The sequence below is a fragment of the Manacus vitellinus genome, unplaced genomic scaffold (assembly GCF_001715985.3).
Source record: "Manacus vitellinus isolate BGI_N305 unplaced genomic scaffold, ASM171598v3 scaffold_19_pilon, whole genome shotgun sequence".
Classification (NCBI taxonomy): Eukaryota; Metazoa; Chordata; class Aves; order Passeriformes; family Pipridae; genus Manacus; species Manacus vitellinus.
Genome location: NW_021939395.1, coordinates 5,968,313 through 5,996,166, shown reverse-complemented (window position 1 = coordinate 5,996,166; position 27,854 = coordinate 5,968,313). Strand labels below are relative to the sequence as shown.

The 27,854-nt window shown below is 43.3% G+C and overlaps 1 protein-coding gene across 1 annotated transcript; it reads left to right on the top strand.

The window, feature by feature from the left end:
* On the top strand, window positions 1-26,506 carry PAK3 (p21 (RAC1) activated kinase 3). Its single transcript, XM_018070683.2, has 15 exons — window positions 1-246; window positions 761-957; window positions 6,196-6,296; window positions 10,981-11,134; window positions 12,080-12,117; window positions 13,328-13,459; window positions 14,047-14,209; window positions 18,401-18,464; window positions 20,650-20,698; window positions 22,381-22,493; window positions 23,311-23,428; window positions 23,781-23,880; window positions 24,309-24,505; window positions 25,847-25,984; window positions 26,241-26,506. Exons 2-15 carry the CDS (start codon window positions 783-785, stop codon window positions 26,328-26,330), a joined length of 1,632 nt encoding a protein of 543 aa, XP_017926172.1. The 5' UTR covers window positions 1-246; window positions 761-782; the 3' UTR covers window positions 26,331-26,506.
* The last annotated feature ends 1,348 nt before the right edge of the window (window positions 26,507-27,854 follow it).

Here is a 27,854-nt window from a genome sequence, read left to right as displayed (position 1 = left end):
GTGATCCTCTCTGACAACTGCCTCCAGTTCATGACTCCATTAGTTGGGACTGTGTAATCTTTTCCACACATCTGTGCCTGCAGGCAAAGCTCTAGGGAGCAACACCTGGACGGTGGCTGCCTGTGGTTCAGTGTGCAAGTGGAGGTGAGCACCTCCCGTGGGAGCAGACCTGTGTGGTAGCAGGACAGAATGAGACTTGGATTGTTTTCAGGATATGAACATTTTCCAGCTTTGGCTGATTTTAAGGTAAACACATACTCATTTTTATGTGTAAGAAAGTTTTTTAATTCGTACTTCAAAATGAGTTTCTTTTGAGAAGATTGTTCCTTTTGAAGCCCTAAGCTCTCAAAACATAGCAGGGAGGGAACAGAGTTTTAATGCCTGTTACCCATACCCCCTCAACATGCACTTTGTTTCTTACCTCATAAAAATGATTGACTACAATGCCAGGTAGTTTCAGTAAATCATTTAAATTTTACTTTGGAAGTCTGTTTTAGAAGAAAATTTGGATTGTAAACAACTACAGGGAAAAAGTTATAAGCAAATACTTAAAAAGCCTGTAACAGGGATAATACAGTGGTTTTTAGGAATTGGCCACTGAATTTATTTCTAGTTACCAGCGGTAACTTTATTCAGACCAAACCTCTAACAGAGAGGTTTTCTTATTCCACCAGAAGTCTTTTCTCACCCCCTTTCCCCCCCCAGCCCAGCAGCCTTGGCATCCTCCCTTCACAGGCATGTTCTGTGTTCTGCTTTGCAGGAGGCTGTGAGGGCTGCTGAAGATGTCCGATAGTCTGGATATTGAAGAGAAACCTCCAGCCCCACCGTTGAGAATGAACAGCAACAACCGCGATTCTTCAGCACTGAACCACAGCTCGAAACCGCTTCCCATGGCCCCTGAGGAGAAGAACAAGAAAGCCAGGCTGCGCTCCATCTTTCCAGGAGGAGGGGATAAAAGTAAAGTATCAGCAGTGCAGATGGGTGGCTCCATCTCTGTGCTTTCTGGTGGTTGGTGGTTGTGGTGTTTACTTTCTGCCACTGTTTTCTTTCTGTTTCGGTTGCAGACCTTGGTACCAAAGCCTTCTGTTCCAATTGCTCTAGAAACATGTTTGGAAAGAGGGGGAGGTGTTCAGTCAGTTACTTTCTTGTCTCCGAAAAGCCACTAAAATGTGCCCACATTGTGCAACTTGCCTTTTAAAAATAACTTTATAGTTAAGCTGGGGAATCCTTTCCTTTGGATTTTGCTTTGCATTAGCAGTAAAAAGACGAGGTTGTGTACTTTTGGAAATACATTCGCAGAAGTGAGAGGGCAGTATGCCTGACACTTTGAGGGGTTTTTTAGAGCACTTACATTCCAGTAAGAGGAGCAAGGCTCTTCTTTCTTGTTGCTTTTGCAGTGAGAGTGGACACAGAATGGCTTGGTTTAAAACCTACAAACTGTGATTACAGCAAGAGAGTCTTTTAAACATGCAGCGAACAGAATTCCAGTTGCATTCTTTGAAATGCATTTGCAGAAAGGAGGTGTTTTTTTTTTACTTAGTGTATTGACAGAATGAAGAGAAGGGGTCTCCTTTTTTTTCTAATGCCAAGGGAACTGATGGGCTGCACCCACAAATGCTGAAGGAGCTGGCTGATGTCACTGCAAGGCCACTCTTGGAAAGGTTGGGGTGACTGGAGGATGTTCCTGATGACAAACAAAGCAAATATCATGTCTGCCTTTAAGAAGGAGGATCTGAGGAAATGCAGGCCAGTCAGCCTCACCTTGTTCCTTGGGAAAGTAGTAGAGCAAATCCTCCTGGAAACCATTTCCACACAAATGAAGGATAAGAATGCAATCAGGAATAGTCAGCACAGATTTACAGAGAGTTCATGCTGAGCTATACTGACAGCCTTTTACCTTGAGATGACAGGCTTGGTGGTGAAGGCAGAGCAATGGTTGTTACTTCTGCTTTTGTAAGGTGTTCAGCAGAGCCTCCCACAGCACCCTCACAGACAAACTGATGAAATACAGTCTAGATAAGTGTGCAGTGAGGTGGACTGAAAACTGGTTGTGATCAGCAGCACAAAATCCAGATGGATTTCAAGAGGAATTCTGCCTTCAATGTGTGTCACTGTCCCTTCGAGGAGAGCTCAGAACTATGGAGCTGTGGTCATTCCCTTGGAGCTCCAGCTCACTTGTGCTGCTTAGCTGCTGCATTCATGAGTCTTTACCACAGGTAGTGTGGAGCAGTTGGAGGTAGCCTGGCATTCAGAACTCCTCACAGGCAGTAGAAGGCACAGTGTCAGCCCCGCTCCTGCCCTCAGCCACAGGCAGTCCTGCAGACCCCTCTCGTGGGAAGGCTGTGACTGGATGGGCCCATTCCTCAGGCAGACCTGGCCCCGTTCACTCTGCAGTGTGTTCCCCCAAATGTCCCTTTCTGAGAACAAAGTTAATTTTCCATTGATTCTTTTTAAAGGTCAAAATGAAAACCTCTCCCGGCTTTTTTAATTCCTGGAAAGACTTGGGTCACTTCTTCCCCTGAGTGATAGCAGGATGGTATTATCCCTCTCTGAGGGAGCATTTCTTAAATAGGAGGTACTGTGTGAAATACATGCAGAAAAGGGGAGATCCAGAAAAAATCCCTCCTGGAAGTGATCACTGACATTAAAAATGTAATTAACTACCAGTCAGAGCAGTCTTAGAAAATATACAAGTGTCGTGATTTTAAATGTGACTGTGAGGAAAAGTAAGGTAAGATTTATAGCTTAATTTTGTTGGGTGAACTAATAAATGGAGGAAGTTTAGCTTGACTGGCCAAGCCCCTTGAGGTGGTTTCATTGCAGGGTTGGTTTGTGGGTCATGGTATCAGCTGGTCTGTGTGTGCTTCACAGACTCTGTGACACATTTTTGAGAGTCCTGCTTATAAAACAGAAGGTGACTGATACGGCTGCTTTCATCTAGTGCAGTGCTTTGCAGCATCACAGTGTTATATTAATAGTTCACCACCGGTAGAAGTAAACAAAATGTGAAGAAAACACCATGGCAGGGTGTTTCTGCCTAAACCTGCAGGGACTTTGTTGTCTTTCCTTTGCTCACCAGACAGGAGGGATGCGAGGATGGATGTGGTACAGTGCGTTCCCTCCAAGGTGGTTGTGTTCCAGGACTGCTGTGCCTGGACACCAGGAATCTTTGCAGTCACTCCCCTGCTGGACTGCAGCATTTTCAGTTATTTTGGCAAGCCATTGATGGCTCTGTGGGGCCCTTCTGTGCATCTACAGTTGATATAAGCTGTGTAGGCAGTAGTGTCCTGCTCCTTCCCAGAGCACCTGACCTCGTACTCCTTTCTCTCTCTAATCTCTGGGGTAAGGTATCCCATTTCCTGAGGGCAGGAAGCCAAGGCAGACAATTGAAATGAATCTCCAGTGCCACACAGGCAATCCTCGTTGAACATGGAGCTGAACCTATTCCCTCATAGCCTGTGCTGAAGCTGTGAAATTGGCCTTCCTGTCTCAGAGCTAATGATGGTGATGGGAGCCACAGTGCAGTTCACAGCATTAGTGCTTCCTTTCAACAGAGGTGTTGCCTCAGCAGAATTGAGAGCAGAAAGTAATGACTTTCTGTGTGTTGTATCACTTGTTTGATCCAGCCTTGTTCTTCTTTCATTAAATCATCTGTAATTGCTGTGAAATAAATTAATACTGTGTGTGCACTGGTGGCTCCATGAAGGCCTGAAGAAATCAGAGGGAAGCTGGCCCACCACAGCTCAGATGCCTCTTTCAGGTGCAGAGGTCCATCTGTGTTAAGGTTACTGGGTGAATGGTATCACTTCCATTGAAGCTGCTTTAGACTTGGTTGCAGGTGGGTGCAGAGTCTGGCCTTTAGGCATCTGGTTGGCTGCTGTACAGAAAAACAAGAGAGAAGGAGGAAAACTCAGCAGGGTAAGGATAAATGGAGGAAAGAAAAATGACAAGGCTGCTGGGGTGGGACAGGAGGACCAGAGCAGGAAGGAAAATGAGAGGATGGCATGAGGGAGAATGGAAGGAAGAGAGATGGAGGAAGGAACAGAATGAGCTGAAGAGGAGGTGAGCAAACAGGAGGGCGTAAGCATGAGGTTAAACCCTTCCTCTGTCTCTGGAGAAAAGCTGCCACTTAGCTGAGTCACATTTTTCTCCCAAACAACTTCTCTTTTAACATAATGGTGATGATGATGGTGATGCAGACCGTGGGAGACAGAACAATCTTTCCTTGTTCTATTTTAATCTGTAATAGGTGCTGAGGTGGTGTGGAGGCCTTCCTGGCTAAGTGCTATGCAGCAGGAGGGTATTGTGAGGGGCATTTGCAAGAAAATCAAATAGCATGTCCAGTACAAACCCCTTGAATCCAGTCAGTCAGTGCTTCAAAGAAGCCATGCCTTTTTGTATCATTTTGCCAGTGTGTATGAAATAGAAGTGATTTGATCTGCAGGACCCAGAAGTGTCAAAGTTTTTAGACTGGGGAGAGGTGAGGGTGTTGTAAAGAGATGCTTAATTCTGTATTTCATTTATAGTTTATCAGCATTTGGACCACAGGTGTTGTATCACAGTCTGGTAGGCAGAGGTCCATGAAGCAGATGAACCATATCTTGGGGAATGATCTAGAACACTTGTCCTCCTGCAGGAGAGTCCTAGAATGTACAAGTGCTGCTTTTGATGGAATGTTTTCTGTAATCCCTTATTTTGCTTCTAGATTTGACTGTTGCTGTGAACTGAATTTGATAATTCTTTAAATCTAATTTTCACTGCATTTGCTTGCAAATGATGAGGTAGTAGAAGCCAGTGTTGTTATTTGCATAGAGATGATATCTTCTAACTGGCAACATCTGTCCTGAAAATTAAACATCAACTAAGCAATAAAAAAAGGGGAAAAGCCTTTGCATTTCTGTTTGAGATATTGCTGCCATCTTTACTGAATGCTAAATGAAACTGTTTCATCAATGAACGTTGGGTAGGGGCGTGCAGCACAGAGAAAAGGTGACAATTATTTAAGGAGGATAAATGCAGCAATGCAGAGAAAGTACTAGAAACATTCAAAATACTCTGGATGAAGAGTAGAGCATCTTCCACCTAAAGGAGGCTGTAAGGCAGAATAAGAAAGATGTGCGAAGACAGGCCTCATGGAGGTACTGCCTGTGAGCAAAGACAGACCCAGGCTGGGAGCGGTGCTGATACACAGTGAGTTCAGCCTTTGGATGAGACCCCTGAGTGAACTTACAGAGCTGGCAAACGTAATACTAAAACACTGAAGGAAAGTGAAGGCAGCTTCTCTCAGCCTTTATTCCACTCATTCTTTATCAGGGTCAATAAAACTGGGCTGAAGTGACACTTGTCAGCTGTCAGAAGCGCAGGAGATGGATGACCACATTACTTTCAAAAGGTGGTAGAGGGAGAGAGAGATGAGAAGCATATGCAGGCTGACTGACTTCCAGGCCTGTCTGCTTCAGTAAGACACTCCACACTCTGGGAATACTGGTGGAATGATTTAAAACCAACAAATTTCTGGAGACTCATAAAGCCTGTTTTATGATTATATGTCTTAGTTAATTGAGAGCTCAAATGAAGCTTTTCCAGTGGCATTTGTGGGATCCTGTTGCTGTGCAGATTCTCTGTTTTCTAATACAGAGCTGCTGCTTCAGCCTTTTACTTGGCAGAGTCGTCACCTCCTGAGCTGCCAGTTTTCACAGAACCTCTAGGAACCCAGTTGTCTTAAAAACCTCTCCTCTCTAATTTGGCTGATTTTGAAACAGGTTCAAACCACATTGGAAGAAAAAAGATCCATACACAGATGTATCCTGTGTGATTTACTTCCACAGAAACCCACAGAGTGAAGTTAACAAACAGGAGTTAGTTGCTAGATATGAAATCTCAGTGAAAAGAAGAACTGATAATAGAAATCCTACTGGTTAGAGATAGCCTAAGAAGGCTACTTCATGAGCAGCTTGCTTTGGCAGCAAGTACAGTGGCTGAAAGAAAAACAAAACAAAATAACACCTTCTAGACCTTCCCCAACAGGACTTGACCGGCTGGTGTTGTATTAGCTTGGATCTGTTTGTCAAGTTAGATGGATGTTAATTGATTTGTTTTCCACTTTTAAAATACTATTTTGAGCACGCTGATTGTGAGAAGTTTTAAATGAAAAGCTGTACAGAAAATAAGTGCTTGTTAACATTTTGCCTCTAGCCAACAAGAAGAAAGAAAAAGAACGTCCTGAGATCTCTCTTCCTTCAGACTTTGAACATACCATTCATGTGGGATTTGATGCCGTCACAGGAGAATTCACAGTAAGTAACTGCTGTATTTCATACTTACCAGAGCTTCTAGTTTCTTGATGGTAAAATAACCTCCTATTGCCAGAAACATCAGATGACAGCACCCAGGCTGTGAAGAAAGAGACTTTTCTTTGTTGGGCTTAGGATCTGGAGTGTTTAACTTGTGATTCAGGCTGCTTTTTTTTTTTTCCTCCAAGGATTGTCAGCAGAGTGTCTGTGGAAAATGAAAACTAGGAAGGACGTAGGTGTATGCTTTTATCAGTCCCCCAAGCTGCTACAAGAGTTGGTTTTTCAGTGTCTTTGGAAAAGCATAAAAAGCCCCCACACACGTGCATAGTAGACAACCAGCCTCAAAATGCAAAGTCCATGTGCTCTGCAGGCAGCCCTTGGAGATACCCAGAAAACAGCAGCATTATGGAAGTCCATTCATTGTAATTTAATTTCTTTAAAATACATTGACACCTGAGATGATCAAACACATATCTAGCCTTTGTGTATTAATGGAATAGCTGTCAGCTACTTGTATCTTGACAAAGTGCATGAAGTGTTGGGAAAAATGAGTTGATAGAAGCTCTCTGAAGCGTGCAGGGGGTTTCAGAGCATTTTTTCTCAGACTAATAGTTAGGTGCAGAACCCATTAGTCCCTTAAAGCTGAGATGGCAGTGAGCTTATGTGTGGTTGAGCTGTGGAGGTGAGAGGAAGCATTAGCAACTCTCTCTGTGCCACCTGTAGTGCCCTGTGAGCTGAGTGGTCAGACTGTGTAATCACCCTGTGTCAAATTGTGAATGAAGTGTGGTAGTGCTGACTGGCTGCATACACGAAACAGGATGGGACAAATCATTTGCCTGGACAAAGGATGGCCAATTTTTGGAATTTGAATCCTAAACGTGATTTTTTAATGATTTTTTTCTTTTGATTGCCACTTTTTTTTTTTTTGCAAAGACGTTTCAGAAAGCTGGAAACTTTCTGTATCCTACAGTAGCAGTAGCAACAGTAGTAATAACAGTAGAAGAGAAAAAGACACATTTAATGACAGCATATCTTCAAAGGGGTAGTGAAATTGAATTATCCTTTGTAATTAGGAAATACAGCTACATTTAAAATAAGCGAACTAGTTAATTAGCCTTTTTAAATAGGTGTCATATATAAAATTTATTCTGTGCCAAACCCTGGGGGTTGACTAAATGCTCATTTAAAAAGCCCAGATGTGGTCATTTTTTATCAGAAACTTAGCATAAAGCTTTTAAAGTTGTTTTTTCTGTGCTGTCTGTCCTGGCTTTTCCCATTTTTCCTCTCTTTCTCTCCCTGTAGCCACTTTATTGTTCAAGTTAATCTTCTGTGCCATTCTCCTTATCTTTGTATTGTATTATATGTTATGTTACTTTCTGCTTTTGTTTTCTCCCTTTTGTGTTTGCATCACTTCTTCCTGTCTATCTTTGCATTTCCTCCTTCCCTTCTCTCCCCACTAAACGTTCAGCTCTTCTTATTCTCTATCTGTTCTTCCTTCCAACCTTCTACTTTTAATTCTACCCTGTGCTTCAGACCTTTTCCTTCTGGCTCTGTGCAAACACGATGGGTCACAGTTGTGTTCTCCATAGTCTGACTTGTGGTGAGGGTCCCAGTTGGTTCATGTCACTGCCAGCTGGAACAAAAAGGAGGGATGTCAAGCTTAATGCACTTTGGTTCTGAGCACAAACACTCTATAAGTATTTCAGGGGTCACGATTTGGATCATTTTGAATGTTGTTATTATCATCCTGTGTGTCAAAACATGATGATAGCAGCAGAGCTTTTTACTTTAGCATTAGAGATTTTTGCTTTTTTATTTTTTTATTTTGTGTCAGATGCCGCCAGCACAGGTCCTGCCCTTTTATAGAGCACAGCAGTTCTACATGACTGAATATATCCAGCTTTGTTGCTGTAGCACAGTTCCTTTTTAATATCTTTTCCCCTTTCCAAACAGTGCAGATTAGATGGCTGCTATTTTGCAACCACACAATATTTCTGCAATAGCACTGAAGTGTGGAAGTGCAGTGCTGCAGTCTGAGAGGGCTCTAACCAATTCAAAAGGAACCAAAGGGACAGGTGACTTCCCCTGTGCAGCTTGCCAGCACAGGGCTTATGCTGCAGTCCTTAGGGGAGTCAAATACCAGTGAAAGCAAGGGAGTTTTTGCAGCATTAAGAACTGGATGTCAGTCCCAGCTAATCACAGATTACATTAGGCTTGTTTGATTTGTCCCAACCTGGATAGAACCCGTGTATCAGCTGGGTAGTCATGTGGTAAGTAGGTCCTGCTGAAGGAACTTCTACTAGCCATGTCATGGATAAATATTCCCACTGTCTAGTGGTCACGCTGTCTGTCTCTTTCAAAAGTTTGGAAGTGCCATGGAAGTGTTGGATAAATGTGCAAATGTATGGGTTGGGGTTTTTTGTTTGTTTCTAATTCCTGCAGCTGTCATGCCAGTCGTGCCTGCTCTCCTGGTTATGTGCAACCCACTGGGCCATTCTCTGACACCCAACCATCACCCCCAGCTGCATCCCCTGACTGTTGGTAGTTGCATCCCAATGCACAGTTGCATGGGCTCCTGAGTTCTGGCTTTCAGGCTTGAGCACCAGGCTGTGCTGTCCATCATGAGCAGATGTTATGTCTCCATTTCACTGTGCTTGGAGCAACCACATTTGCTAAGAAGTAGGGCTTTTAAAGCAGAGAATAAAACTGGTTGGAAACTGTTGGGTGGGAGCATGCTGCTAGAGCTTTATGTTCCTTTATTTGAAGAAACAGTTGCATTTTCTGAATGGAGGAGGGAGTGTGGTTAGCAGGGCTTTGGGGAGTGTTCTTTGTAAGAGATGCATGTTTGAAGCCGTTTCCTCATCCCCAATCTAGAAGAAAATGTGGTCACCCACCAAACTTTTAAAGCTTCAAGATTATGACATTAGTAAGTGAGAAAAGTTGTGGCTGTAGATCCAAAGAAGTTGAACATTCCTAATCAAATCAAGCATTTCTTTACAATTGTCCTGATTTTCAGTCTGACACGTATAGATTATTTGAGTTGTGGCCATACACAACCTCCCAGATTTCACAATCTGACTGGCTGCTCTCTCCATTGCACTTTGGGGACTCACTCACTGGCCAGTGGTGATCTCAGGGCTGCAGAACCCCCAAGCTTGGAAAAAACTTGTATAGAGCCATTCAAAAGTGTTAACCTGGCTTCAAAACTAGGCAAACAGCAAAAGCCCAATAGTTTTTGGTTTGGTTTTTTTTTTAATTGAGACAGGAAATCACAAGTAATTTTTTCAGTCACTTGCCATTAATTCTCAGGAATGTATTTTTATGAGGGAGAGAAAAACTGGTTTAAAAGCAAGAGGAGGGGGAATGATGCTTCCAAACTTTGGAATGGTTGTGATTTTTCTGTTTTCCTAAGCCTGCCTTCCTGTAACCCATCCGCCGCCGGATCTGTTTGGTATCCGCCTCGTAACTCCCATTTTAGATGGGACTTGCCCATTTTGGCCCATTGGTTTCCTCCTCCTGCCACCTTCTGAGTTGTCCCACATTCTGTTTTAACTTTCTTTTCTTTCTTTATTTACGTCCATTGCAGCCAGATCTCTATGGCTCACAGATGTGCCCAGGGAAGCTCCCAGAGGTGCGTCACAGGCCCCAAATGCTTCTTTGAGATGTCATAGCACTGCAGCAGCAGGTTGATGTGTGTGCAGTAGATTTGTTGCTTGGCTTTTCCCACTCTTTTTTTCATCAGTCCTAAACTTTGGAGGCCCATGTCACACATTGTTTTGTGGAGAACTTCTGAGGAAGAAGCTGTATGAAAGTAGATTGGGGTGGCACCAAGGCCAAGGTGTCGTTTTTCTTCAGTGAGCCCTACAATTCACTGGTCGCTGTCAGCTGTGCAGTAAAGGGGGGAAATGACAGGCTGTCAAATTTAGGGAACCATCCTGGGTAACTAAAGCAAGTTTTTATAAATAGAATTCCAGTGTAGAGCTGCGGCTTTCAGCGATTGGATCAATTTTCAAATGCCACCCTCACCCATAAGATGTCCAAGAATTCATCCAAGGCTTTGGGACTCTCAGCCTGTTTTCCGAGTCCCTGGTTTCTGTATGTTTGCAGTAGAGAACTTAGAGGCATCCTTTGCAGCAGTGGGACACCTCAGTGTCATGCTTTTGAGAGCTGAAAGACGGATTCTTTACCCCACAGTGTTCCCTGGTATGCTGAAAATGAACTGTATCAGGGTGGGGTTCACCTTGTAATCAGACAGCAGTGATCATTTCAGCAAAATGTGTTTGCATTCCTAAGCATGAAAAGTCCAGTGTAAAGCTCCTAAAAGACACTGTGTTGTCCACCAATAGAGAATAATTGTCTTGTTATGTCTGCACTGAATCACCAGGCAAACAAGCTAAGCCTTAAATCATTATTCCATGGAAGAGCAGAGTTGATTTCCAGAGGAGTTTCATGCACTTTTTTTCCTCTCACAGTCATTACTTTCTTTTCTTTTTAAAGTTGGGTCCTGGTTTTATCTAGATGTTAATAGAGAAGAGAATGATTGCATCTAATTTTAATTGTGAGGTGTCAGTGAAAATTTCTGCAAGTAAATTTGTGCTACAGGGAACGTGGGATCTTGGTAAAGATCTGTGAGGCTGTGGATTTTAAATACTCTAAACCCACTTTTTTTTGCACTTGACAACTACAGGGCATTCCAGAGCAGTGGGCCAGGCTACTACAGACCTCCAACATAACAAAACTGGAGCAGAAGAAGAACCCACAGGCTGTTCTAGATGTTCTCAAATTTTATGATTCCAAAGAAACAGTTAACAACCAGAAATACATGAGCTTTACGTCAGGAGGTAAGTTGACTTCTCCCTGTGAAAAAGGAAGGTCAGGCTTCAAAATGAGTCAGAGCAAAATTCAGTGTTCAAGTGGTCAAGAAGCAAACTGAACCAATTATCCTAAAATGAATTCCACATCTCCTCCAAATGTCATTGAAATGTTGAAACGGTGACTTTTTTTTGTCGCTGGTTTTTAGAACTAACCAAGATTTTGAAACAAAATTGCCATTAAGATACCATTAGTTTGGTAGAGCTCCTGTCAACAGCTTCAGCTAAAAAGGAGGTGTCTGTAGGCAGTGGGGTATGGGCAGCTTTGGAATGTAACCTGCAGGGTTCCATTCCCTCCACAGCATCGTCTGTGGCAGCTGTAATTTCCTTAGTTCGATGGTTCAACCAAGACAACTTTCAAAATGCAGACTAGGAAAGCTTCTCACAAGTCCCTTTAAAAACTGCACTTATCTCCAGAATTTTCCAAATTCCGTAATTAAAGGATTTGACTAAACTTACACTTACTGTGCACTAAAATAGTGATTCCCTTTATTAAGAAATGCAAACTTTGAAATAGTTCTGTTCCTGTGCTGTGTCAGAATAGAACTGCCATGCTTAAGGGGGAATTTGGGGAAGCTTTTCTGGGGATACGTTGTCACAAGCTAATTAGAATGAGTGCATGCAATTTATTTAAAAAAATAAAACACAGGAAAGAGAGGAGAAAAAGCTGCTTTAGCTCTTGGGTGGAACAGAAGCATTGATTGTTAAAGAACAATTTGCATTTTCTTGACCAAATTTACTGGCAAACAGGGCAAAAATTAGACACAATCTAGAATTTTGTCCCGTTCTCTTCTTTGCTGTGTAAAGAAACTGTTTCTCCTGGAGGGGTGGTGTTAACTTGTTCTGTGGGATTCCCTACAATGGTCAGTTTTTTTTCCTAACAACATCTGGTTCATTTTCCCTTGCTCTCTGCAGATAAAAGCGCCCATGGATACATAGAAGCCCATCCTTCGGTGAGTGGGAAAGTAACCTTTGATGCCCCTGGTGTTTCAGAATTATGCAGCAAGCCATGGGCTTTCCTTGGTTGTTTTTTCATTCTGTTTAATTGCTTTGAAACAAGTGAAAGTCTTATTTTGCAGACAGAAGATTGCTTGCCGGTTTTAGCCACGATGGAATATATAATTCACAACAGTATGCAGTACTGTCTAATGAGCCCATTTTAATTTAAACAACTTAGAATCCCATTTCTATCGAATTTCATGATTTCTCCTTAGTACAGCTGGATATATAGCTGAATATAAATCAGATTATAATTGATATGTAACTCACTGGAACCATTGAAAGAAAGTTTTAAATAACCATCCACTCTAATTAATGCTGAATTGCAAGAGCATTCCCAGAGATGTAGGAATGACATCCACATTAATAGTGACCAAATTTATTAGGGTTATTGTTAGTGCATTAAATAGCAAGTGACTGAATGGGAATTTGGCTTTTATTTTTAAATGTTAAGCAACTTCATGTGAGGTTTGTGATTACACAGCAGACTGTGCATAATGAAATGAAAAATTATCCTTGAATATTCATGCTTCAGATTTTCAGTCGATGCCACTTCCCTTATCTTTAATAAAACACACTTTTCAGAGGAAGTGTGGTGTTCACCAGAGTACAGTGAGCCTTGTATGGACACCTTGGCAGATGCTGTGGTGTTTTCTTCTAGCAGACAGAGGCAGTAGTGAGACAGTCAGCACGTCAGCTTTCCAAAGTTAGCAACTCAGGCCTCCCTGTTAGCTGTGGGCTTCCCTTACTGGTATTTCTTCTGGACCAAAGGGGTGACATTTTAAAGAGAGTGCCAATGAGATGTGAATATGTAGAATGGTGCCTTCAGTTTGCTTCAGTTCTCTTAAGTGGCCTCTTCTAGCCAGCTGGAAAGCAGTTGGTAAACACAAGGCACATTTTAATTTTTTTGTTTTACCAGCAAAATTTGGGATGACATGATATTACTCTGTGCCTCTGAGCAGCAGCTGGGACTGGTGGAGTTCAACTCACCTAACTTTAAATACCTTTAAATTGTGTTGTGCTGTAAGTTAGAACTGAGGCCCATAGGAGCACGTGCATGTCTAGATTGGATTCTGATCTCTGGAAGACTAAGGTTGTATGTAACTATCAAAGCTCCAAAGTGGCAGAATGGTGACTGTCACTCACACTACTGTCTGTCCACAGAGCACAAAAACAGCATCAGAACCTCCTCTGGCTCCCTCTGTGTCTGAAGAAGAGGATGAAGATGATGAAGAGGAAGAAGATGACAATGAACCTCCACCTGTTATCGCCCCACGACCTGAACATACAAAATCAGTAAGTGCCAGCTTTGGTTAGCACTGTGTTTGGTGCAGTGCAGAGCTGCAAGTTTCTGATCAGACAGCACTTGTCGTTCATGGCTGAAGACTCTGAGGGCTGGGGTCCTGCCATGACAGTGCTTCATCCCAGCCACTGACACCTGGAAAATCAGTTTCCAGCTTTCGTGCTTAGGTGTCAGGTTCCTGGAATTCTGGCAGGGGCTGTGACTTTCTCTTCATGATGCTGTGGGTGTAAAAGTGAGCCAGTTTGTCCACAGTACATGTGCAGGCTCCCTGTCAGCAGAGAGAGCTGTCCAAAGACACAGTTCATATACCTGGCAGAATATGTAGGACACACTGTCCCTTGAGGTACTTGCTCCTCTCCACGGACTTTTTCAGAAAATCCATGAAAATTGAATGTGAAACTGGCCATGAACTTGTAACCCTTCATTTTTTGCCCATTAAGTATAAGAAGTGGGCAGCAAAACCAAACAGTTTTAGAGCCCTGGATGTCGCTGACACCATCTTCCTAAGGGTTTACATTCGAAATATGATCTTGGGGAGATCTCTGCCATCTTCCTGACACGAGATAATTTCTTCTCACAGATCTACACACGCTCTGTCATTGAACCTGCCGCTGCACCAGCACCAGCTAAAGAAGCCACCACTCCCCAACCTGAAAACTCAAACACAAACACTCTGTACAGAAACACAGACCGGCAGCGGAAAAAATCCAAGATGACAGATGAGGAGATCCTAGAGAAACTGAGTATGTATTGTGTATTTTATGTCTGCTAGAGCAGTGTATTTTGTGCATATCTCAGCATTAGCTGTGCCAAATGTTCCTCTTCAGTTCAGTGTCACAGAGCCACTTAAAGCTCCCTACAGAAACTGTTGTTGAGCTTTGAGGGAGGGTGTTCCTCCTGCTTCTGAGGGCAGGTCAGGCTGGATTGGGTTTGTCTGAGCTGCTTCCTGCTCTAAAGGCAAAAGCAGAGGTTGTTTCTGGTTGAGCAGAAGGCTGGGACCTAGTGAGTGACCTAGTGAACTCCTGTGTGCTAATGGCCAATTGAACAGAATATTTGGGTTCCTAAATTCTCTTTAGACTCCTGACTTCTCACAAGTCATCAGAGCCAAAATACTTTGCAGAAATCTGTTGGGTTTTGGGTTTTCGTTCATGGGGCGTTTTTTTGGTGTGTTTTTTTTTAACAGTAGACAACTGCAGCATTAAGCTTATTCTTTCAGCCTCAAGTAACTCTCCTGCCCCAGCTATTCTCTTGCTGTCCTTCTTATGACTGTTATTACTGCTCCTACTTCTATAGTTTGTTTTTATAAGGATTCTACAATTTTGTCAGTGATACGTCCTGATTTTTGTCAGAAAATCAGTTGACACCTTGGATAGAGAGGAAAAAGGTGTTTCAATGTGCCCGAAAATTAAAGAAAATATTTGTATAATAGCTTTATAATATTTTTATTAATAGCTGCCAGTGCTGTGTTCTCGGTTGGGTTCAGAACAGATCCCAGTTTACTCTGTGTTTACCATTAACTGTTAGTACAAAAAGCATTTTGATTTACACCTCCTTGTGTCTGATCTCAAAGCCAATAATACTGTGTCTTCAAAGGGAGCAACTGCTCATAAGGGGCTGCAGTCTGGCTGTGGCTTCTTCAGAGTGGTTGTCAAGGCTCCACCTTTTTGTCATACCTGCCTTGCCACTGATGGCTGGTGTGACTGCAGAGGCTGAGACCTTCCTTAGCTGTGAGATTTCAGCTGCTTGCTTAGTGTTCTGCACCCTTACCAGGTTGACATGAATCTCAGTGCCATTAGGGAGTATCCAAGGGATAAGTTCAATAGCTTTAGCTGAAGGCAGAATGAAATAAATTCCAGAGCAGATAGTTACCTGCAGGTATGTCAGCTTACAGAGAGAGGAATTGTGCTTCTTCAACTGATGCTAAATGCTTGAGGCAGGCTGAGATCTGCAGGTACCCTGCATTATGAACATAAGCGTGTGTATCATTTATTCAAGCTTAGCTTCTGTATAGGCTGAGTTAGGACTGAGCTCTTGAGTTGTTGGGGGTTATATCTTTGAAGTGTTACATGCTTTCATGCTTTTTCTTTCTTAACAATTTGATACCGAGTGAGCAAGGTCTGAAGGTCTGGTCTGCCTTGGGCAAATTGTGATGTGGACAATGAAAATCTTTTTGTGCTTTCATGAAGCTATCTGAAAATGGGGAGGATACTTTTTTGTTAGAGTCCTGGACTAATTATATTTAGGCAGTGTGGTGCTCGTTCTGTTTTGTTTTATCTCGTATGACCACTTCACCTTGCCTACTTCCCCCACAACTGTTTTTATGCTACTTTTAGGAAGATGTCCTATGCCCTCTTTTATCTGAAATTGCTTTCATAATTCTTTTCTTCTTGAAATACCTTTAGTTCTTTTAGAGCTTTCAGAGTTTTATTAGTGAGGAAAGCCTGTATTACCGAGATAAGATCAAATAAAATTCTGTCTGTAATGAAATCATGACTATGTTCTACTGATAACTGTAAAACAGAACTGGCCCAATTCTGCTTTCTTATCCACTTAATTTAGGACTTGATAAAGGAAAGTGCTTAAAGACATCAAAATAGCTGATATGTCTATCTTTTGTCCACAGTAGTGAGTGCTGGTCTGAGCGGGAGCTGCATACCTGTCACTTTGTTGATATTAATGCTGCAAAATTTGATGTGCATTGGCCTAAGCACAGGGAATCGGCCACAAACAACTAACTTAGGAAAGAAGCTACTCAAGTCTTGAGGAAAAAACGCTGAAAATCTGAACTGCAAAATCAGTGGTGAATTTGGAAAAATGATTTTTCAAAATCTTTCTTCAGTCTTCTTTATTCTTTTCTAATGTTAATGAACTTGCATGAACTTCTGATACCTGTTCTAATAGGTACACAGTTCCATTAACTTGCTGAAAATAGCACCTAGCCATACAGACAGCACAGTGTTGTTCCTGTTGTCCAGCCCAGGCCAAGCACAGCATTCCAGCAGCGTTTGGTTTACTGCTGCAGAGCCTCCTGGGGTTGTGAGCCACAGGGTGTGAGACAGTCTGGCTCCATCACCCATCGTGGAGTTGGTGCCACTGAAAGCTGCAATTAAATCTTGCTCTGTTTGATGCCTTCTTGCCCACTCGGAGATGTAGGGAGTCTGAACAGGAAGGAAAGACAGCAATATTTAGGATATTGTGTTTGTGTCTCATGAAAGAGCCAAAATCTGATAGACTCAAACAAATCTGAAGGCTTAATTAAAGAAACAATATTGTTTTTTCTGGTCCAGTGATTTCCTAGCTAAAATGCAGGCAATGAAGCCTAAGGTGATGGCTCAATGCATATGCCTTCTAAAGATTTACCTTGGAATTTACATCATGGAAATAGTTTAAGATGAGTTCAGAAGGAAAGACTTCCAGTGATCCACAGCATATTTTTTTTTTACTGATCTGGCAGTATCCCTGTATGACAAATACAAACATACACTTATTTGTTTACCTGTGCTTCCAAAACAAAACTAGGTGATACACCCTTCACTCTAAGTAGTAACAAACATGTCTTCCCCCGTCAAGGCCATTTTTCTGGAGCAGAGGCTTTAGCATCCAAATGGGCATGTGACCGGATGCCTAGCCAGGAATCCTGCCTGCCAGCACGGCAAGAAGACAGGGCATCAACACCATCTGGTGCACTCCCTGCTAAAATAATTTTGCAACCCTTGGCAAGAGTGCTAATGGGAGCTGCAGGAGAGGAGGTTTCCTTTGCCCCACAGTACTTGCTCCCCTCTCCCAGCGCTCCAGGAACGCCAGGCAGTGCCCATTGTGGATGGCAGTGGGAGCCTGCCCACTGGCCTGGGATTCCAGCACAGTCTCAAGTATCCTGAAGTGGTCCTGCCCTGCTGTGCCAGCCTGCAAGGGTCAGAGGAACTGGATCATCTGGAACCTAAGCTGAGGGTGTAGTGCTTTCAGCACCTGGTTAACTTTTCATAGCTTCATCTCGTTGAAACACATACCATAAACCAAAAGGTCATTCTGCTTCTCTAGAGCGGGTTTTCACTACAGAATAACTCTTCAGTAGAGAAGAACGTGACCAGAGGACTCTGGGCTGTCTTCTGCATCACATCACCTGGACTTGTGAAAGGATCAGCATCTCGTTTGGGCAGCTGTCCGTGTCACCAGCACTCGAGAGGCATTGCTGTCCTTTGCTACCCATTCCACTTGTGCTGGTTTGTGAAGACCAGTGTGTGGACAGTGTTGAGAGGGGGAGTCCAGTGGTTGTGACTGATCTGTGTCAGGTTGAAGACAAGCAGTGTGGTTCCTCAAGCAGCACAAGCAAGATTGTCTTCAGAACTTAGCCTGGTAATCAGTCATGGAGGTCCTAGATCTAAAATGCCATCATTCTTGATGATAACATGAGATGCTGTTCTTTAAAAGGATAAAGGCATTCTTTTGGCAAACTCCTGATAGGTTGAGAAGATCCCCTCCTCTCCTGGAAACACTTTTCCAATGTTCTTCCTGCTCTGGAAATGGTGCCTTTTCATAAAAAAATATTCCAGAACCCAAGGTGCATTTAATCTTCAGAAGTATTAAACCTTTTGTTGCATCAGAGTGTTTATTCCCAAGAAACTAAGGGCACTGTTGTTCCAGCTCTCCTTAATGTTTGTAGAGGACAAACTCTTGCACTGGTACCTGTTCTTTTCTGATCTCTATCTGCTCTGAATGTTTCTCCATGTGCTTCGTTTCCTGTCGAGGTGACCCTTTAGAGGACTGTAGGAAATCAGTCTTTGCAGAGGCCACCTGTGCTATGGAGCTGCCTCTGGTGTTGCTGTTGTTGTTACCCAACTGACTACAGAGGGCTCAGCAATGGGGCTGCATTTCGGATCTGCTGGAAGGCGGGATCTCTGTTTTGAAGTCAACATCTTGCATTTTGTTTCTTTCAGGGAGCATTGTGAGCGTGGGAGATCCTAAGAAGAAGTATACTCGATTTGAAAAAATTGGCCAAGGGTAAGTCCAATCCCAGTTACTTATGCAGAACCACGAGCCACGTGTTTTGCTGGTGTAATATCAAGCATGAAGTCAGGCAAGCTCCAAGCATGTTCAGACACTGGGTTTAGATCCTTCTATCTCTCAGTACTGATCAGAACTTGCAACTGTGGTCAGAAGGCATCATCAAAGTCAACTTGATGCTGGCAGTATCTTGTCTGTGGCAAGGAGCAGGACCTGGAAGATCTCCTGTCCGTCAAGTGTGCAGCACTTGTTTGCTTGTTTTCTTCGGAGAAATAATTTTTGTGTGTCTCAAAATAATACACTGCACTCAGCAAAGGAGAAAAAACTTTTATTACCTAAAAGAGCAACTCAGATAACAGTTCTCAATAACATTTCTTTCCGACACTTTGGTTAAAACAATATTCTAAACTATAACCACATAGTTTAGAAACTGAAACAGGAGATTAAAGGAAAAGCTCTCTTTTCTAGCAGAGGTGGTAAAAAGCAAAAGTTCAGTAATAGACACAGTGTTGATGCACTTGAGAGAAAAATGCATCATCTGCGTGATGGCAGGTGCTTTATGGATCCTGCAGGTTTTAGGCATTTACTGAAAGTAATCACCCAAGCTATTCCCTTTTGAAACTCAGCTTTGCTTACTGTAAATCAGATTGATTTGAAATACTTCCTATGTGAGGAGGCAAGAACAAAAGAGCTTGCCTCAAAATTAGGTATCTGACTTGCATTTTAAATATGGACTGCCTGCACCGTCACAGTTTCCTTGGCAGTGCTGTAGTTCCAGGAGGGCTGGCACCATCTGTGTCACACCAGGATCACGCCGCTGTCAGTGTAGTACAGAAGCTGTTTACTGGCATCAGGAGATATTTTTCTGCCTTAACTATTTGTGAGGTTTGAGCTCAGGGTAGCCTGTTGCTGACCTAGAATGGATACATACTGCAGAAAGGCAGACACATGCTCATGCTCTTCCTCTGGCAAGTTTTATCTTGGATCTCTCTGGTTTGGTAAGGCCCTTGTGGGAAGGTGTTTCTGCTCCATTCATTGTATAAAAACCCCTTCTCAAATTCCAGCTTGCTTTCTGCTTGAAGCTTTGGTTCTTCCTGTCATTTGTAAAATGTCAGTGGACACTTAGGGCTGTTCCCATCTCTCAGAAGTGTCAGCTGAAGAAGTGAGAGCAGAATAAACATGCCTGTGAAGCAGATGACTGCTGTCACCGTGAGAACGTGAGCGTCACCCTCACGGTCTTTTATTTTGATAGTCCTAGGAGTGAGCCTTGGAGTACCTTGAGAGCTGGTGGAAAGACAAGTGGCCAATAGCTGGCCTAAAAGGGTATCTAAATTGATTTCCTCCAACTTTTAGTACAGCCTGAAGACTGCATGCCCTCCTTAGAGAGTGAGTGTGCTGCCATAACCAACTCATGCCTGTAATACCACAGGTCAATTTACACTGATAGGGAAAGATCCTGAAGCAAAAAATCATCAGGAAAGTAATGAAACAGGATGCTCAGGAGCACCCAAAGTGCTGCACAGCTGAAGCTGGCATGTCTGTCTGCAGCTGGGCTGGGCTGTGAGGCACTGCCTCAGAAGGTGTTGAAACAATAGGTTCCTTAACCTGCTCTAGCTGTGACCTCTCAGGATGGCTGGAGAACTGTTTCCTTGCATGCTGGAGAAAACTGTGTTTAGATCCTTTCCTCAGATGGCTGTCATGTGCTCAGGGTTCTCAGAATGAGAGTGTGGTATTACCCGAGTTTGCCAGATGGATTCAGATAAGAGGTGTGAGAAGGCCCAACTGGACTGTATGTTACATTCCATGGAAAAAACACATGCACAGAGACACAAAGGAAAAAAGGAAAAAAAAGCACCCTAAATACAACAAGGCAAAATGGAAAAGTTTTAAATCTATTACATTCCAGTTTTTATAGACACCCTCCCCCTTAGGTTTTGAATTAAAATGGTTTGGCGTGTACCTTTGAGATTTGCACCAGCTCTTTTCCTTCATGTTGGGCTTATTTTTCTCTTGGACACCCCGGATGGCTGAGAGTTGATGGGCTGCTGTGCTGTTGACTGAAGAGTCAATGAACCCAGGTATTTTATAAACACTCCAGGCAGCAGAGATCTCCTCTCTGGGCTAGCTTTCACTCCCAGGGACTAAACCTTTTCTCAGTTCTTTGCTGCTGTTTTCTTTCTAGGGCTTCAGGAACTGTTTATACGGCCATTGACATCGCCACAGGACAAGAGGTAAGTGTCAAAAATCCCAGTAGATTTTGCAGCTGTTGAGTGCTCTCCCCTCTGGTCTGAGCTGTGGGTGGAGCTTTGGGTGGCCAGTACATCTTTCCTGCAAAAGCTGTTCCTCTGAAGCATGTACTGGTGTCAGCTGGCAAAATCCATCTGCTGTCTTCAGCTTTTCAGTGGAAGCTCTTTAAGGGCAATGTGGTTCTGTGCCTCAGTAACTGAACACTTACTATGGCCATACACTTTCCAGCAACGCTGGAACTGAGGTGTTGAGAAATGCCTGAAAAGGTGCCTGCGAATTCCTGGGATCAGTAAGGGCCTTGGTGCTCTCTGTGCTTGGCTGGATGCTTCACCCATAGTTTTTAAGGCCAATTGTAAGAGATTTATTTTTTATTTTGTCTTCAGAACAGGTTGGTGCTCTCTGCACTGTTGTTGGTCCCACCCTGGTACCGTGTTACATAATCCCTGAATGTTTTTTTTTAATGGAGAGAGATCTGTTAAGAAATCCCAGCAAGCTTTTGTGCTGATAAAAAGTAGATGTTTTACTACCAGTGTAAATGTATTGGTTTAGAAATTGCTGCATCTCTGTTCCCCAGTGTGCATGAAGCTGTGCTTTTGCAGAGAATGCTGGTTCAGATGTTTAGCTCTGTATCTACAGCATAAAATCTGCCTATGCGTGTGGCCACAGATAGGTTAGCAATACAACTTGTGATGTTGAAAGATCTGTCATAATGAGACAGGTCACATGACAGTGGTCACAGATTCCCCTCTTGCTGTGAGGAATAAATAGTTTTGTTACATCACTTAATTTCAGGAAGACTTTGTCCATATTAACTACAAGAAAGAAGGAGGGCAGTGGTATCTTTCAGAGAAGGACATGCTGGCTCAGTCTTAATTACCAAAGCTATTGCATCAACAAACTGATGGTGACTGCCATCATTTGGGCCTAATTTATCTTAATCTCAGGTTTGGACAGTAATACTGATTACCATTTCTTCATTATGTGTTTGATCTTCAAGGTATAATTAAGGAGAGGTCATGTTTTGGGCACAATTTTGTGTTTTAGTCATACTGCAGCTGGTAAGAATAGAGTGGTGTTTTGCTCTGGTGTCAATGACAGCTCATTATGGTCATCCTGTTAGTAATAAGCAGCCGAGATAGTGTCTTGGAGAATCCCACTGCTCTTTGGGGCTCCAGCTTCAGATTCCTGAGTTCTCATTTCTGGCTGTCAGCAAAGACTGAGATGTGAATCTTACTGGTAGTTTCTTATCCACCTGCAGTGCTGTACTTGCTAACTGTGCCTAGATTGGGGTTTCCAAGGGGTCTAAAAACCCTAAGACCTCCTTTTAACCCTGCGTATATCCATAAAATACCAAAGCATGGATTATTTCTTTTTAAACCCGGACAGTAACTGCAAGTGTAAAGTGTGTTAACAAATGTTCCTTACAAGAGCAAAATCAGAATTCAAGAAGTTGGGAATTGCTAGGATTGTATTTTTGTTGTGGACCCTTAATGATCTTTTTAGGATAGCATTTTATCCATAATGTATGTCTATGTTTGCTTTGTTAAGCAACCAAGAATAGCAGCAGTTGCTGATACAGTCAAAAATCATATAATTACTCACTCCTTGTTCATTCTGATCTTGTGCAACAGACTACTCAGGTTAATGGTTTTCAATGTAATTTCAGGTGGCCATAAAGCAAATGAATCTCCAACAGCAGCCCAAAAAGGAACTAATTATCAATGAAATCCTGGTCATGAGGGAAAATAAGAATCCTAATATTGTTAACTACTTAGACAGGTAAGTAGTTCTGGTATTATCACATGAATATTTGTTTACACACTGCAAACCAAAGATCAAAAAACTCCTTTGGTCACTGGCAGAACATGGAGCTCTTTATTATTTCTCTGCACATCTCCAGTGGATGGCATTTGCTCTGCATTAATCTTTTCTGGCATATGTAGTTTGAAACCTTGTTTTCAAAAACCTGGACCGACCATATCTTACTAAAATGACAGCCTGTCAGTTCACTACCTCCATGTTGTTCTGGGGTTTGGTTTTTTCTATGTCTTATGTAGAAATTATTTCCTTTGGGCTTTTCCCAACAATTTTCCATTACTGTGGATGCAAGACTAGGTTCTTGTTTCCAGAAACACCTAATCTGCCAGGTTTTAAATTTTCTTTCCTGTTTCTGGATGTATTTTTTTGCAAGTTTCCAAACACTTGATCAACTTCTGACCTCAGTGGTGCACACCTTCCTCTCATGGATGAGTCTGAAAGTTGTATTGCCTTGTTCCCAGAGTTAATGGTGGAATTTATGAGTTAAGATGGTGAACTGGCTGGTGGCATGTGCCGATTCCAGATTTATCTTCACCATTACTAAACTGCATTTTTCACTTGCTTGTCACCTAAGACATCTTCTTTTTCATGGATGTGCCTTTCCCATTTAGACTGCACAGATTCCAAGTACTGTAGAACCTAGAAGGAATGTCCTTTATTCATTTTATTCTGTCTTCGCTTAAAAGTGACCTGGAAACAAAAATCAGCTGTAGAGCTATGATTATTAGGTAAGTTAGCTATGCACATTCATCTCCACACCACTGTTTTCTCCTTTCAGCTACCTTGTGGGTGATGAGCTGTGGGTGGTGATGGAGTACTTGGCTGGAGGCTCTTTGACCGACGTTGTCACCGAGACGTGTATGGATGAAGGACAGATAGCTGCTGTCTGTCGGGAGGTGAGGGGTCCCCCTTGTGCTTTGGTTTGCACAGACAGAGTGCTGCTTCTGTTTCTGTGTTGCTGTTATTATACAGAGAAGAAAGGGCATGTCCACTGCAGCAGCATCATTCTGTCTGTGTTTGTCTTTAGCAACAATTGACGTGTCTCTTCCAAAAGCTGATCTGCCTTCACTCAGAAAGATAGGACTCTTAAGAGTGTTGAAGCAGCAAGCTCTTCCTCTTGACAGCACCATGTTCTGCCATTACTCACCATTGCCCTGGAAAGGAAATCTCATAGAGCCATGTCCTTTTTTTGTGTGATGAAATCACATTGTGACTTTTTACCCTCATGTTTCTTTTTTTCTCCACCAGTGCCTGCAAGCCCTGGATTTCCTTCATTCCAACCAAGTGATTCACAGAGACATCAAAAGTGACAATATTCTTCTTGGGATGGATGGATCTGTCAAATTGAGTAGGTGTTCTTGGTCAAGTGCAGTGTTCCTGGGATGTGGTGTGGGGCTGCTTTTGAGTGACCGGCAATACCCCAAAAATGGTGTTTTTGGGCGTGCACGGAGCCCTGCTGCAAGCTAAGGGCACAGCTGCAATGTGCAGAGAGGTCTAGAGAGGAACAAGGTGTCAGGAGTGGCTTTGCTTTGTGTGTGTCCCTTCCAGAGCAGAGGGAGTTACAATCTAAAGCTTCAAGTGAATGAATAAAAGCCACTGTATGAAATTTCAGGGTTTCTTTAACTGGCCAATTCTGTATTTCCCTGACTACAGCCCTGAGGAAACACTGCTTTTCCAGCTTGATTCAGCACTGCATTCTCAGACTTAAAATGGGGAATTCTTTTACTTGCTTTCATGATTCAAACTGGCTTCAACAGTATTTGTTTTTCTCCTCAGCTGATTTTGGCTTCTGTGCTCAGATCACCCCAGAGCAGAGTAAAAGGAGCACAATGGTGGGGACTCCTTACTGGATGGCACCAGAAGTTGTAACAAGAAAAGCATACGGCCCCAAGGTGGACATCTGGTCACTTGGGATCATGGCAATAGAAATGGTGGAAGGAGAACCTCCCTACCTTAATGAAAATCCTCTCAGGGTAAGGTGAAATACTATCAGATACCACTGCCTTTCTAATCTGTGCCATATTTTGTCTTCCATGAGATAAAATCCCATTCACATCAGCTTGAATTCGTTCTGTGAAGGCCCACTTCTAAAAATGTTCCTGGAGCACATCAGCATCTGCTGCAGCTTTGATTGCATCACTGGGAGAACCTTAGAAGAGAAGTGACATGTGCCAGTGCAGAAACTTGCCATTTTGGCCTTCAGCAGTGCTTGAAATTTGTCATGCACTTTTTGAGCTTTCTTTGAGCCGTATCTCTGAATGACAAGAATTTTTCAGTGGCAAGTTTCTCCAATTGAAGAACTGTTATGAAAAGCATTGCAGCTGTACCTGCAGGCACAGAACTCTTTGGAGGCAGTCTCAGCTGCCTCCAAACAGGAGAGCTTATAAGCAAGACTGATTTTTACAGCAAAGATTTTTAGCTGATGGCACACAGTAGTTGTTGGATTTCTTGAAATACGTAATGAACATATTTCTTTCATAGCCCAGCCACTTTCTCCATGTCATCAAGCTTGAGCTTTCAGTAATCCAACTACCCAAACCTCCTGTTTCTTGCCTGGCAGTTTCTGAGATGGGAACATCATTAATGCATTTACTTGAGTATCAGAATTAGCAGAGGGTTACCATAGGGATGGAATTACTCCTTTTTCTGATGAGACCATTAAAAGTTTTTCTTCTACCACATAAGTGGAGCTGATCTGGAATGTAGAGACTGCTGAAAGACATAGTTGCAGGTGGCTCCTGTCTACCCAATTATGCCTTTTCATCATAATATATTTGTGCATGCAACTTAATGTTTCTGTGTTGAACGTGAGGCTCCAAATGTTTCTGCTTCTTTATCCAACAGTAAGATGATGGATTTGGTTTTTTTTTTTCATCCGGTAACCATTTTTTATCAAGAACAGAGCAGAAAACTTGATTACTTTTGTTTTATGGAAGCTGTACTTTAGAGACCAGTGAGCACTGCAGAGATGCATTTGATGTAATAATCTTTTGAAATAATATATTTAGACCACACTGACTCTTTAAAAACAGTTTGTAAAGCTGGTGTCAATACTTGGAGAAGCAAAATATGCGTTTGCTGATGTAGTTCCTACTAACTAGGTCAGCCAATGAAATCAGCTGTCAAGGCAAGATCATTTTGGTGTTGGAATAGCTGTGACTGCATCAGGATTTTTCTTTTCGTTGGTATAGAAAAATCATCTCCAGCCCTCTGCCAGGGAAGAAACTGCCACTGGAGACTGCAGCTTAAAAATTTGTGTCTTTGTGAGCAGTTCTGGGTATGAATGAAACAGTAGTGCCCTGTTTTTATTCCAGGCGCTGTATCTGATAGCCACAAACGGGACACCGGAGCTGCAGAACCCTGAGCGACTCTCTGCTGTGTTTCGAGACTTTCTCAACTGCTGCCTGGAGATGGATGTGGACAGGCGAGGGTCTGCCAAGGAGCTTCTGCAGGTAAGATGGGAAGTGACTACAGGTGAAACAGCTGCCTGAGGTATCGATTTTCTCATCAGATAAACTCAAAGGCATCGGGTGCCCCTGATGCCTAGAAAGGTTTGGGTTGGAAGGAACCTTTAACGGCCGTCTAGTCTGACTCCCCTCAGTCCTATTTCTGTGTATTTCTGGTAACCAGAGGAATCCTTGAGCCTGTGAGGAACTGAGTTTGGAAACTAATGATTCCTTTCTTTTTTTTTTTTTTTCCTTTGGGCAGCATCCATTTTTAAAATTAGCCAAGCCCCTCTCCAGCCTCACTCCTCTGATCATTGCAGCGAAGGAAGCGATTAAGAACAGCAGCCGCTAGCACTTCAGGTCGGCTTTCTGCCCTGCCAGCTCAGAGCAGGACTGAGAACACAGACTCTGTAAAACCTCAACTCTCGTGCTGCGGGACAGATGGATGGATGAACAAACCAATGGTCACAGTCATGGTGGTAGGACCACCCCAGTTCCTCAAGGAGTAAAAAATTATCATTTGTCTTCTTCCTGCTTTCTGGCTCCTTAATTTATTTTTAAGATGAAATGGGGCTAAGGACAGAGAGGTAATGACAGAAAATGCTTTGCTGTCTCAATCATTTCCAAGGTAAAGCAAATTCAGTTGGAAGATTCCCTTCCTTCTCACCCTGTGAATAAGCTGTACATTCACTTTTAAATTGTCAGTTCTTTCTTAACGATGTAAAGTCCTGTTTATGGGGTTTTTGGTATGGTTTGGAATTGAGAAGGGCAATTCTTCATTCATCAACTCCAGACTGCACTGCCTTTTGAATATGGCCCACTCACCAGTTTTTGCCCAGTCGTGGTACTTCTAGATGAGGAAGAAAGTGCAATTGCATTTCCAACCAAAAAGGAATGAAGAGTGGGGCAGACAAAACATCCTGTGGAGATACAGGTGTTCAGCTGGGACTGTGTAGTGTTTTGGTTCTTGCCAGTTGGATTTGTATCACTAACTGCAATCTCTTTGCCTGGATGAGAGTCTTACTCAACTGAAAAAGCAGAAAGATCAGTTGGTTGCTCAGAAAGGGCTCATCTGATGCAAAGCTGCCACAGCAGTGTGAGGTGAGAGCAGGCCCAGCCTTGCCCAGTGCTGAGCTCCAGCAGAGCCCTGGTAGAGCACAGGGCAGCCTCAGCATCCACAGAGCCAGGCTGGAAGAAGGCATTGTAGCAGCAAGTGGCAGCAGCCTGGCCCTGGGTGCTTGCCTCTTCCTGGGACTGGACTAATCACCCCATCTCAGAGCCAAACTGGGTATGGGCTGCTCCCGAGGTGAATCGTGGCCATGCTGTGAAATGTGCAGCCTGGTGGGATTTGCCATCTTGAGTCTCTGCAGGAGTAGAGAAGGGCAAAACAGAGCGGAGCGGTCTCTTCTGAGGATGCCTGCTCTTCTCCTGGTTGTCTTGTAGCTCCTGGGAAAGGCTGGGAGTGTCTGCAGCACTCTCAGCAGAGGGGGAGGGAGCCAGGCTGCTCCGCAGGCTCCCACACAGGTGAGCATCCTTTAGGCAGAGGAACCAAGACTGCCCCGAGGAACAACCTGCGCAGTTCAGATCTGCAGGAGCCAGTGCAGCCGCCAGCTCCGGAAGAAGGCGCCTTAGAACCTGGAGTTGTGCACTGAGCCAGAGCAAACGTGTGAAGTGCAGAGTGGATTACAGAAATATCCAGAGGCACCAAGCCAGTCCGCTCTCTGCTGTCCGGCGTGCAGCAGGCACTGCGCAGTGCAGCTCTGAGTTGCCGGGAGGAGGGAGCTGGGGATGTGCCTGAGGATTGTGCTTGGCTAGTCAGCGGATTTGGAAGGGAGCAGAACAGTTTCAGTATGCAATTTGTGTTTTATTTATTCAT